At 56.9% G+C, this 13,007-nt stretch overlaps 1 protein-coding gene across 1 annotated transcript; it reads left to right on the top strand.

Moving 5' to 3' along the window:
• The first annotated feature begins 1,356 nt into the window (after positions 1–1,356).
• UBALD1 (UBA like domain containing 1) lies at positions 1,357–8,970 on the top strand. Its single transcript, XM_037137990.2, has 3 exons — positions 1,357–1,586; positions 4,916–4,978; positions 5,310–8,970. Exons 1-3 carry the CDS (start codon positions 1,467–1,469, stop codon positions 5,661–5,663), a joined length of 537 nt encoding a protein of 178 aa, XP_036993885.1. The 5' UTR covers positions 1,357–1,466; the 3' UTR covers positions 5,664–8,970.
• Positions 8,971–13,007: the final 4,037 nt, after the last annotated feature.

The following is a 13,007-nucleotide window of genomic DNA, read 5'->3' as shown; positions in this document are numbered from 1 at the left end:
CAGATCTATTAAACCCCTCAATGGGCTTTAACCCAGCAACCCCAGGGCTTGTATCTCCTTCCTAAGGGCACTTTCACACTTGGAATTCTTCATCTGCCCCTGGGATTTTTGACACACGCCCACCCCTCTTGGGTTTCATCTCTTCGCTGTACCCGGGCTACGTCAGAACCCGGTACAGTCAGGACTCAACAGTTGCTCAACAAATGAAACCCGGGCCCAGGAAGCGTGAGCAATCGGGTCAAGATCATTCAGAGCAGTGGTGACCGAGCCACCCTTCTGCCTGGGGCTTCTCCTCAACTCCCTGCCCCGGCCCCAGTTCCAAGACCTCCCTCCTGTCAGCCCCCTAACTCCAAGACCCAGACCCGCGAGATCAACCGGAAGCGGCGCGTGAGAGTCTGTAAACACAGCTCGCAACGCCCCACCCCAGTGTTCTCCAGTCCCGCCTCCGCCTATCACGTAACACACTACCGTCAGCACCGATTCAGCGCCCGCCCCCGACAAAGTCTCATTGGCGGCCAGCTTTGTTTACCTTATATGGCCAGGTCCTAACACCCTGCGGCCGCTCATTGGCCGAGATGCGGCCTCAGTCACTAGACGTCACATGGAACCAAAAGTTGCAAATATACTGGGGCATTCTGGGAATACGAGTTCTGGGTCTCCCCGGAACTGGCTCCGCACGGTCCTGAAGTTCGTACGTTTAAGGCCAGCTTTCCAGCAAAGCACAACAGATTTTGCGTGGGAACATGGAAGGGCCACAGGGAAGGAAGCTCGAGGCAGCAAAGACTGTCGGCCTCACTTGCCTCTCCCAGACGCCATCCCTACCAAATCCCATAAGTTCCTTGGGCCTACAGTGTACCTGGTCGAGCGCCAGGCCAGGGAGGGACCCCCTTCACACGTGCGGGATGCACGGGGGAGGGGGGAGGGAGTTGGAGAGACTCGGAAGGCTTCCTTGAGGTGGTGATTTTGAGCCGAGTCCTAAAGAATAGATATATTCACTGAACGAATATAGGCACCTACTGTGTGCCCAACCCTTCGAGGCCTTGCGGCCCAGTGCTGCAGATCTGTACCACAATTGCTATAATGCTCCCCTCACCTAAGACTGCACCCTCTCACAGAGAACTGTCAACCACGGGCTCAGGAACCAGAGTCTTGACAAAGACCCCTGTGGCCTCCGCTCCTCGACCCCTGTTAGTGTCAGGACAGGAGCGGGTCGGTTCTAGTCAAGGCCCTCCTCTGCACACAGTAGGTGCTAAGCTTGCGGCCCCCATAGAGCGCGGGCGGGCGCGTTGTGGACTACATCTCCCAGCATGCCTCCCGCGGCCTCGGAGCGAGGCGAGGCTCGGTGAGTCAGAGCCGCACAGTAAATATTTGTATTAGCCGGAGCCGGCTCGCTAATGGTGGACGCGTGAGAAGAGAAGCGCGCGGCGGCGGGAGGCCGGAGCGGGCATCGCAGCGGCGGTGGCGCCATGTCCGTGAACATGGACGAGCTTAAGCACCAGGTCATGATCAACCAGTTCGTCCTGACGGCCGGCTGCGCGGCCGACCAGGCGAAGCAGCTGCTACAGGCGGCCCACTGGCAGTTTGAGGTGCGCGAACCGGCTCGGTCGGGGGGGTGGGGTGGCCGTCCCGCGTGGAGGCGCGTGCCGCGGAGCGTGTGCGGTGGGGACATGCGGGTGCGCGCTCCGCTGGTCGCGCGCCAGGGTTCGGGCCCCAGCGCGCACACTGGAAGGCGTACAGTCGGGTCCCGCGGCGCGGCCGCGTCTACGAGGCCCCAGGAGACGCAATTCCGCGCTGGGTGAGTGTAAGGAGCGGCCTGCTCCCGCTGGGGCCTGGAATCTCAGACCCCAAGTGCCCTGGCGGTTGGGATGCGGGGGCCCCCACTATTGTTCCGGGTAAGGGCAGGCCAGGGCGGGGCGGTGCTGGGGCCAGGACAGGCAGTGGGGCGGGCGGCCGGAAGGAGGACGCCCCGGCTTGGGCCAAGCTGGACACGCGCTGTCCCCCTTCCATCTTCCCTCCCCTCCAGGAGAGCCCTGGAGCCCACGGGCAGAGTAGCTCTGCGTGTGGGTCTGCGTGCCTGGTGGGCAGCTCGGAGGCGCGTGTGCCAACGTACATGTGCACTTGTATTTACGCACGCGCCACGCTGCGTGTGGGCATGTTGGCGTGTGTAAACACGCAGTCTACCCGGGGCGCGGGTGCGGAGTATGTGCTCTTTGCACATACACGTCTCCGTGTTACAGGTAGTGTCCGTGCGTGTATATTCAAATGTACAGTGCTGTTCCGGGGCCCTTCTCTGTGCTGGCAAGGACATCTACCTGCACCATTCACGCGTGGTGTGCGGTTCACTGGCTTTCAGTCAGCTGGGCAGGGGGTGGGACTACCCCAGTCTGGCCCTCATTCCCCAGGCCTCTGACCCGTAGAGCACTAGGGCCCACGGCTTGTGCTTCCAAGAGGCCACCTTACCTGGCTCAGCAGCCCCAGAAATAATCCAGGATGGTATCTAGGGATGAGGCCAGAGCCCCTTGAACTCCATTCCTCACAGATGTAAGGAACCAGCCCCAGTCCAGTTGTAGTGTCTATGCCCAGCAGGGCCCAAAAACCTGGTTTCTTGTGGGGAGTCCGCCCAGGGAAGGTGTTTGGGCTTGAGGGAGGGACCAGGAGCCAGGGGAACTTCCTGAGGGCTGGAAGAGATTGGAATTCTCACCCTGAGTTTGGGACAGTCTGGGAACCCAGTGGCCTATCCACACAAAGGATCTTTGCACACCTCCTTCCTACCAGAGATCTGATGACTCTGTGTGGCCGTCACACCAGGAGATGCTCTTTTTCTAGGCAGGTCTCTTCTTTCTGATCTCACTTTTTTTCCTCTGTACCTTGCGGGTATGAGTTGACCTCTAAGGGGTGAATGCCTGCCTCCCCGTTCCCAGGCTGGCAGCCCCACCCTCCAGGAAGCTAGCTCCCTAATCAGCCCGTTTGTGTCTGGGGCTGGATGTGGCAAAACTTGCAAAACCACATTCATGGCAGTTTGCTTGAGTCCCACATCAGCATACATGGCTCCTTTCCTGCATGGGGCTGGGCAGGCAGGTGTCCAGGGGGCAGGCACTCTTTAGCTCAGCCCACAGAGCCTGGCACCAGCTTGATGGTCACTCAGGCAGTACAGATTGGTGTTGATTGATCACAGGAATTGAAAATATAGTTCTGAGGATGGAAATGTCTGAAGAAAGATTCTGATCCCAGCAGGGGGCAAGGGCAGTTGACAGACAGGGGGCTGTAATGACCCCCAGTGGTAGGACCCCTGTGCCCAGGGATCTATGAGTCTGTTTCAGTGCCTATAAAACAGGAATATGGGTACTAGGAAGGTTCACTTAAGGTGAAAATGGGTCATGAGCCCCCAAACCTTAGGTCTCATTGTGGGAGTGAGTGAGAGGTTTCTCATGGCTGACCCCCTTCTGCCTTCCCAGCTTCAGCTGGCAGCCTACGGGCAGAAGGGCTGACCCAGCCTGCTGGAGGCTGTCTTTTTGGGTCATAGTCTCTGTGATTCAGGTGTTAATGGGGACAGAGGCTGCAGGGGGAAGGGAAACTTCTGCTTTAAGGGGTGGGACAGATGTTTCTTCCTGGAATCCTTATACAGTGGCCTTTGGAGCTACTTTTGGGAGAAGAATGGTCGGGTGTGTCCCTGGGGTTCCAGAGGTGGGGCTGGAGGTCAGGAAGTGATGGTTAGAAACCAGTGCCCCTCTTCCCTTAACTTCCACACCCTTGTTTGGAGACATAGGTAGGGAGTTTCAGCAGGAAATGCCCAGAATAATTCACTTGATTTTACTTTAAGAAAATTACAAAACCGCCAGGGAAGCCCTGGGATCCATGCTGGGTTTCTGGATATATTGGAGGCAGGGGAAGAGATGGGCAGCACAGGGCTCTGGGGAGCCAGTCAGAGGGGGTGGTGATGGTGGGCAGAGTAGCAGGGGCTGCTCAGAGCTGGGTCTGGGACTTGGCAGAGCCTGGCGGACCCTTCACACACTTGATTCCCTCCCCCAGCACTTTCGCAAGAGCAGCTGGTTCCCTTATTTTCTTAGACGCCCTCCTGCAGGGGCTGAGCCCCAGAGCACACCAAATGCCAGGCGCCTTCCTGGGGGGAGCCAAAGGCCGTACGGGAGCCCTCAGCACCTTCACTGCAGTCCCCCAGGGCCTCTAGATGGCTGGTCTTACCCAGATCCCCTCTCCTCCCCCTTTCCTCACAGTCCTGGGTATAAACCCCACCTCTGCCATCCTCCTGCTCTGTCACCTTGAGAACATTCTGCTGGAGGCTCACATGAGCTGGGCAGGGAGTGCAAACCCCAACCATCCTACTTCTGGCTCTCCCAGCTGGAACCTGGCTAGCTCTCTGGGGGTCCCTGTTGCAAGGGAGGGGAACCTGAAAGCCACCTAGTTGAGCCCCCTTGTGGTGCAGATGTAGAAACAGGCCCAGCGCGGGATGCCTTAGTTACCCAAGGAGAGGGACAAGTGGGTCACAGACTCTTCATCTGGGGGCCTTCACCAACCCCTGGCTCAGAGATAAGGAAACAGGCTCAGAGAGGAGTAGGGACTTACCACCCACGGAGTTCGTGATAGTTGGGCTGAGGTCTCTGGGAGGCCTTCCTCGGGAGACAGGTGACGGTCCTGCTTGCCCATAGCCTAAGTGCTATGTGCAAAGTGGAGGCACCTGGTGTCCAGGTGGCAGACAGTGTCAGGAGGGTCTCCATCATTTCTGCTGGGGGGGTGTCTCAGGAAGTGGTGGGAGTCCAATGGTGACAGGCACTCAACTCATGTCTCCTACTCGGTAGCCAGGCCCAGGGCCGCACCAAGTCCCAGAGAGCCTGGAGAGAAGGGGAGCAGCAGGGTTGGGCAGGGTACTGAGGGTAAGCGTGGGCTTTTCTTCCCACAGACGGCCCTCAGCGCCTTTTTCCAGGAGACCAACATCCCCTACAGTCACCATCACCACCAGATGGTAAGTGTCCCCTGCGGCCTGAGAGGCAGATACGCAGGGGTCTCCTTGTTCAAACTGCTGTGGATCTCTGCCTTTGTTCCCAGAACCTCTGCCACTGGGATGAGCCACCAGCAGGTTTGTGGGACAACCCAACTCAAGATCCTGCCTTTCCTCTGTGAGCCCCTGGCTGGTGGACTGTGGCGGGGGGGGGGGGGGGTCAGGTGCATCCAAGTGGGGGGCACAAAGTCTCCCAACAGAGGCTGGGCGTGTGTCTCCAGCTAGGAGCCAGTGGTAGATTGGGGGCCTTCCAGAAAGGGTGCTTACCCCTGCTTCTCTGCTCTCCTTCCCACAGATGTGCACTCCCGCCAACACCCCTGCAACGCCCCCAAACTTCCCTGATGCCCTCACCATGTTCTCCCGTCTCAAGGCCTCCGAGAGCTTCCACAGTGGCGGCAGCGGCAGCCCAATGGCCTCCTCGGCCACGTCACCCCCGCCGCACTTGCCCCATGCTGCCAACAGCAGCTTTGCAGCACCCAGCTGGCCAATGGTGGCTTCACCCCCAGGGGGGCCACAGCACCACCAGCCTCAGCAGCCACCCCTGTGGACTCCGGCACCCCCTTCCCCAGCGTCAGACTGGCCACCCCTGGCCCCCCAACAGGCCACCTCAGAACCAAGGGCTCACCCTGCCATGGAGGCTGAGAGATAAGGGAGGCCCCTCCCCCCTCCCGGAGGCCTGGACCCCGTGGGGCGGGGGAGAAGACATCTCCACGGGCCCCCTTTTACCCTCCTCTGTCTGCACCCCCTTTCCCTGGAGCCCTGGAGGGGAGAGACTGGACCCCTGTGCCAGCACACAGGCTGCCCTCCAGTGCACGAAGTGCAGGCTCACGGCACCCAGCTTGCATGGATTTGGTTCAGAGTCATCTGGGTGCTCGTGGACAGAACTTCAGAGACCAAGCAGCCTTCCCCAGAGGACTCACCCCACCTCAGGAGTCCGCGGAGACTTGCCTGGCTCCTGCTTGGAGTTCCTTGGGGCCAGCAGACCTAGATCCCCACCCTCGTGAATGCAGAGCCTTCTCCGCATGTGTGCGTGTGGCTGTGTCTGTATTTATACGTATGTCACTATTGAAGAAGCAACCTAGTTTATGGGGCAGTTGGACTTTGCATGTTAGAGTGAGCCCCTGAGCTCCTTGCCCATCGTCCCCCTCCCCAGGGTCCCCCTCCTCTCCCCACCCCCTCAGCAGCCAGCTTTGCTGTTCCTTGCAGAGAAAAGGATTGTGGGAAACTCCAGGACTTCCCACCCATCCCCCGGCGTCTGCCTGCTGGAACTGCGTGCATGCCTCCCCCAGAGCCCAGGGGTACCCCATACCCATTTCCTTTCCCCCTTTTAACAAAGGAGAAGAATGAGTTCCAAACCACCACCAGGCTCTGTGGTCTTGTATCCTCAGCTTTGCTGCCAGCTGGCCCTGTGTGTGTGGAGGGTGGGGGGAGGGCACAGACAGCCCAGAACAGAGGGCTACCCTCCAGTCCTGCCTGGCTTCACACTACTCCTGCGTGTTGCTGTCTTTTCAACCACAACATGCTGTGGAATCTTCCTGCCTACCAAAGGTTTTTCCCATGAAGTTAGTTTCTGGCCTGTGTTCCAGAATCCCAGCCTCTGTCTGCCCACCCTTCCCCCTTCCTGGCAAGAGGGATCCTGACTTTCAGAGCTGACAACTGCCTTCCGGTCTGTCTGAGTTTCACATAAGGACCTTTCTTCCTGTCTCAGGGCCCCAGTAATTGGCTGCGGGCTGGACCCTCAAGCCCAACCTCCAGCAAATGTGCTGGGTAGGGCAGGGCCCTCCCCTGGGGAGGCACAGGCCACAGTGCCTATAGTCTGCAAGCTTGACAGGGATACACCAGCCTGGGGCAGAGTCCAATCATTGCTCAAACCATTAGTCACTAAGGAGACAGGCCACCCAGGGGCAGTAGACAGTGGATCCAGGCTGCTTCCAAGCTGGGCTGGGGCAGGTATCCAATCTAGCCCCAAGGAAGAAGCCAGATGCCCCACTCCGCCTTGGGCTGCGCACACTGAGGGAGAGGGTCCTTGTGGCCTCTGCAGTTCCTCACCAGCAGACCTCTTCCCTAATCGAGAAGAACTTGGTTAGCATCTCCGCCTTGTGTGGATTGTGCCTGGGTTGGAGAGTTTCTTCTATTTCGGAAGGTCTGCCTGGCACTCACCACCACCAACAGTCCTCTCTTGCTCCCAGGTATGGGGCTGAGCTTTCTGACAAGGATGCCTCTGCCCTGCTGGAATCTGGACAGGCCCCTGATGAAGCCCACCTGGGGTGATTGTTTACTCTGGTTGTCACTGGAGACCAAACACTGAGCCCCCACTTGAGCTGTTGCTTGCCTCCCCGAAGTTTGTCCTCACCATGAGACCTATTTTCCAACAGCCTCTTGGAGTCCGGAGAGGACACAGGTCTGCCCGGGGTGCACTGGGGTGCAGCTTCTCCATTCTTTTGGATGGAAAAAGATTCAAGGGAAACTGATGACAGCCCCTCTTCAAGTGGCAGGAAAATGCTTTGCAGAGCCAAGCATTTCTGGGTTATCAGCTGTGTGAGGTGAGCATGCCTGGGCTTTCCCAGAGAGCTGGTTACTGGGGTGGCTGTGTATTTTGGAACCATAGGAGACAGTGAACTATGGAATTTGCAGTCTTGGAGACCATGGGGCTTGCCCCCCGGGCAGGCCCCTGCAGGTCTGTACAGAAGCCCACTCTCACTGTTCAAAATGGGGTCCTCTGACCAACAGCATCTCCTGGGGGTTGCTAGACCTTGGGTCCCAGTTTGAGAAGTATCTCTACAGTGCTAGTCTGTTGGAGGTGAGGCCCCTTTCTGTTTTTGGAGGCCGTATAGGCTGGGCTTGGAGGTCCCAGTGGATCACATTAGACTGGAAGGGACTTGAGGTTCCTGTAGATGCCATTTTCCCAACCTGGGCCCTGTGGACATGGGTGCTGGGTCATTGTCCACCATGGGCGTATCCTGTGCACTGTAGATGTTTGGCCAGCATCCCAGCCCCTACCCACTAGGTGCCAGTAGCACCCTCATGCTGTGACAACCAAAAATGTCTATGGACATAGCAAACTGTCCCTTGGGGGTTCTGTGAAAAGACAAACAGGCCAGGCTCCTGGTCCCTCCATGTCAGAATCTCAGGGGAGGCCCTGACTATCATTTTAAACACTCCCAGGATATTACTGATTGACTTGTAAACAAACTAAAAACCATTCAATTGCACACTTCAAAAGGGTGGACTTTGTAGTGTTTTCATTATGTCAAAGCTATTATGAAAGGTAAAATAGCTCCCAAGTGCTTCCAACCCAGTGCAAACTTACAAAGCATAAGAGTTCCCTGGGTACTTAAGGCAACAGTTCTGGAGGAGGGCCCAGCGATCTGAGTTTTAGTAAGAGCCCCAGGCAAATTGGGACCCAGGGGAGGAGGAAGCAGAGGGTAGGGCTGGAGCTGGATCTGGGTCCTCAGGTACTTACCAGCAGTGCAGAGACCTGCTAGGTGTGCCTGGGGCCCCCTGTCAGCATCTCAAACAAGGGAGTGGCCACAGAAGCGAGCCAGACAAACTCAAGGGGAAGCCAGAGGCAGGCCTACAATAGCTGCCACATGCCCTCAAAATTCGAGTGTGATACGGAGAAGCTGGAACCTCCCTTAACTTCCCCAAACCTGGAACCTCAGGAGCAAAACTGAAGGCATCCATAACCATCCACTACGTATTCCAGTATAAACTGGCTAAAAAGCATAGGTTCTGGTGTACAAATGGAAAATATTTACAGCCACGTTTAGCTGAATCTCAGATGTCCCCGGGGCACCTCCTGGGGAAACCGGCCTTGTTACCTCAAAGTCTAGCCACTTCTGGGCTTTGGACATCTACACAATCACCAGACTTGAGCTCCAAATGACTGTTTCCAAAATTCCACTCTAAAAAACACCATTTGCACCCATGAATTTGCTTAAAAGGATGTGATTTGATCTGTGTGTGTCTGATTTCTCAAGAGGGTGTGTGACAGTGCCTGGGAGTGAAGACCTGGCCTCTAAGGGTGACAAGAGGTCCAGCGCCTTCTGGTCTGCCCTTAGAAGATGGGACAGGGTTATCTCAGGGGGTTGCAAACTCACAGTCCCCTGACGTGTGCTGTTTGCCTGTCATGGTGGTTTGGTGTTTGGTTTGGTTTTGTTTTTGTCTGCCAACATTTTCAAATTAGGAGAGTTTACATGAAAAGCCTCACTTCTGGTTTATCCTGGGAGTTTGTAATATTGCTGAAGTTCCCATAAAGGCCACAGCTGGCTGAAGTCGACCATTGCGGTAATGACAGAGCTTGCCCTTGGCCCACCAGCCGACTCCAGTGGCCACCAGCATGTGTGTGCGTGTGTCTCTCATCTTGGAATTGGCTGGAATCTGAAGGGGATCTCGTTTCCCCAGGAGGATTTGAAGTAGGTGCCCTGCTCGGTGGGGTGAAGCAGCACCTGGCAGACGGACGACGACTCGGAAATGCCTTCTGTGGGCAGGCAGGGCTCCTCCACACAGCTTTAAAGAGAGAAGGGCCGGTTCCCCTGCAATATTCCCTGGGTGACAGGGATGCTCCGAGGCTGCTGAAGGTCCCCAGAGTCTTCCTGGGGTTCTCTGAAAACATATGTGCCGCTGAAGAAAGCCACCCTGTTCCTGAGGCTGGCTCCCAAACCCGGTGGGTGGGGCCCCTGTGGCCCTGGAGGTCTCTGAGGGGCTTTTCATAGCAGGACTCATCTGAGGACAGACCGGCTTTGACTCTCTGGTTGCTTCCCTGTGTTGGCGGGGAGGCCACCTGGGTTAGCCAAAATGAGATATTTTGAGGCAAAGCTATTTCCAATTCCTGCATTTGGAAAGGTCTGGTTGTCTGGGCACGGCTTATGATTGGGCAATATATGTATTTCAAATGAGTCTTAAAAGAACACCCCTCTTTTAGGGGTGGGGATGCCGGGTCCTCCTGGGGAGGGTCGGGGAGGGCCCGCTTCCGGTGTGGCTGGGGCCTTGTCAGTGGCACAGCACAAGGTGCTGGGAGCCTGTGGGCAGAGTCCATCTCTGCTTCCTGGGGCCATTTCTCATCTAGGGAGTTCTGGCGGAGGTACTCTCTACAGATCCTGGTGAAGCCATGAGCAAGAGGAGGAAGGAGAGAGGAGACCCTTTTCTCTGGCTATCAGTGTGGGATTTTGGAGGGTCTCTGCGTAGAGTCCCTAAACTCATACAAAGTCAGGGATCAAACCAAGACGTTGGTGGCAGGGGAAGCCAGTAGTGAATTCAGTGTACAGAAGGCCCTCCCTCCAGTGCCTCAGCTGCTGCCTTCCGACAGCCTGCTTTTGGGTACTTGTGGTGCCTTTTTCCAATGCAACTCCACTTGTTTGGGACACACGTTTGCTGCTGTTGGCTGTTTATACCATTGGATTAATGGGTTCACAGACACTGAAAGGGAGAACGTGTTCAGTGGCCTTTGACTTGCATTGGTGGGTTGTGGGGCTGGATTTGGGGGTGCAGGGTGGTTACCACCCAGCATCTCCATTCTAGCAGGACCTCAAGGCAGGACACGATGTTTGGCAAGAGACACCTCCTCCCCTTCCTGCTGGCTCATTCATGCAGCCCCACATACCCGGCCAGTCCACACGACTTCCCCCTCATATGACAGATTTATCTCGGTCTTAAAATGGAAAGTTCTAGGGACCCCTCTCACTCCTAGGCAGACTAAGACAGTTGGTCACCCTACTCCCTGTCCAGCCTGGCTCTACCTCTGTCCCAGGTTCCAAACCATGGTCCCCTTTGCAGAGGAGGAGGCTGGACCTACATCCTTCCAACATTGCCACTCTTCCGACTCCATCCCTGGCACTGTCCAATCCCCAAGTGCTTTCCCTGCTGGCACGGGTGGGCCACCTTCCTGAGGCAGCTGCCCTGGGAGTAGGCACCACACCTCCCTCCCAGCTTTCAAGGCTTTTAGGTCCATGCCCTGGGGCCGGGATTAGGAGGCAGAATCCTTGCCACCTGGGACCAGGCCAAAGGCCAGCTTGCCCCACCCGCATGGGGGACAGGACTGTCTTCCCGTAATGCTCCTGGCTGGCTGCAATTGGGACTGTGGTTTCCTACCTTCCAGAGCACTGAGGGGTCCGTCAGAATGCAAATGGTTACATGGTGACACGGGGGCCTCACTTCACTCCCTCAGCTGCAGGACCTAACGAGGCACTGGTTCTGATGTAAACCTGAGAAATGGCTGGCAAGGCAGCTTTGAGGGGCTGAGAGAGTTGTGCCAGGTGCCTGTGGGTGCCTTCATGTCAGGGTTTTAGGGGACAAGGCTGGCATGGGGTGCTTCCCTAGGAACCCTCAGCTTCCTGAGTGCCAGGGCCTGGTCATGCTTCCCTCTTCTGCCTTGGGGAGGTGATGGAAGTCCAGGCCCGCGTCCCTGTGTACAGCACCCAAGAAGTACGGCCTCATGGGTGGGAGCTGGAGAGCTGAGGCCTCACTGTGGGGCCCTGGGCAAGTCACACCAGTGTCCCTGCCCACAGACCCCTGACTGCCCACCACACAGGCCTGGGCAGCTTGGGGCACTTGGCCACAGTGGGAAGTAGGACAGAGGAGGGAGGGCTGGTTGCAACTCTCTGCTCAGGGTCAGCTTCGGTGGCTTTGGGTGGCTCTGGGAAACTGGCAAAGCCGCCCCCCACAGAAGCTACCAGGCCTCATCCACAGTCAGAAAAGTGAAAGATGGAAAATTTTATTCTGGAGAGAAGTTGCCAAAAATACTCATCTGTGATATGGGCATGGGGTCGGAGGCTGGGGCTGCAGTGCCAGTGCCCACCACGGGCAGCGTAGACCGGAGTCAGGGAGGGCTTGTTTCCATTTGTGCACAGTCCTTGGAGAGTTCTAGAACAGAGAAGTCAAGGCCGGCAGTGATCACAGTGAGGAAGGGGGGTGGGTGCACGGTGTGCCCGGACTCCAAGGGCCATCAGACCTAGGGAACCCTGCATGCCAGCTCCCGGGCACGGCCCCGAGCCCCCCATCCTCCCGCAGGGCAGACCCTTGGACGGCTCACTCCAACTCACTGCACCATCCCAGGGGCCTCTAGTGGATGGTGGCGGTGGGTGCTCTAATACTGCACAGAGGGAAAATTTTTTTAGTTTTTGTGAAACGTGATAGAAGTGTCAGAATGATGCAAAGGCCAGAGAGCACAACTAGACAAGCTAGGGAGTGGGAAGGGAGGGAAACTGAGAGGGAGAAGAACAGGACAGACAAGCCATCCAGGGGGAAGAAACCAGGCCAGGCACGCGCTACCCAGGCTGGCGTGTGTGAGCAGTGCTCTGTGACCTAAGGAGGGCCACTCAGCTGCCAGCGAGGACTGTCTCGGCCTCCCAGTTCGCTGTCCCCACCAGGCCCACGGGGGTCAGCACGGGGACAGACAGGTCCCACAGGCGTGCGGGACCGCGGCCCTGGGTGGGACGGAGCAGCCCCACAGTGTTCCAGGGCCACTGCCCAAGTTCCTCAGGGATTAGCCAGAGGTGAATATAAATAGTCAGCTTCTTTAAACAATCACTTTAGAACAGTCATTAACGGTGGAAATAATCAACACAAAATTTTTGAAAGTGCACACAGTAAAATTTGGTTCCCATGAGAAAACTGATCCTGGCAGATTCAATGGCCCCCAAAGAAAATGGACAGTGGCGGAAGCGGAGCCGGAACTGATACTGATTAAATCATTTCAGCAGAATAAAAAGGAAAGCGTTTATGAAATCACTTTAACTGTGTCGTATTGAAAACTGGTCAAGGAATTAAATTAGCTTAGTGCCAAATTCAATCCAGAAAGCTGTGTTCTTCATGTCATGTGGGGTAAGCAGCACTGCGCTGTGTATATTTATAGGCAGACAGTGAAGACAGCCACCGGGTCACAGTGAGTCCTCCCTACGTCCAGGGCCCTGCACCTTCCTCAGGCCAGGCCCCGGCCGTCTCGGCTGCTGGGGGATGGAAGGGACAGTGCGGGCGCAGGGCACACGGCTCACGG

The sequence above is a fragment of the Artibeus jamaicensis genome, unplaced genomic scaffold (assembly GCF_021234435.1).
Source record: "Artibeus jamaicensis isolate MK-2021 breed Jamaican fruit bat unplaced genomic scaffold, CSHL_Jam_final contig_700, whole genome shotgun sequence".
In the NCBI taxonomy this organism is placed as follows: domain Eukaryota; kingdom Metazoa; phylum Chordata; class Mammalia; order Chiroptera; family Phyllostomidae; genus Artibeus; species Artibeus jamaicensis.
The sequence above is the reverse complement of the archived record's forward strand: the minus strand, read 5'-3'. Positions and strand labels throughout refer to the sequence as shown.

Coding starts and splice junctions, on each gene's coding strand:
- UBALD1 (XM_037137990.2), top strand. CDS start 1,467: ATGTCCGTGAACATGGACGAGCTTAAGCACCAGGTCATGATCAACCAG. Junction 1,587..4,915: donor CGGCCCACTGGCAGTTTGAG/GTGCGCGAACCG, acceptor TTCTTCCCACAG/ACGGCCCTCAGCGCCTTTTT. Junction 4,979..5,309: donor GTCACCATCACCACCAGATG/GTAAGTGTCCCC, acceptor TCCTTCCCACAG/ATGTGCACTCCCGCCAACAC.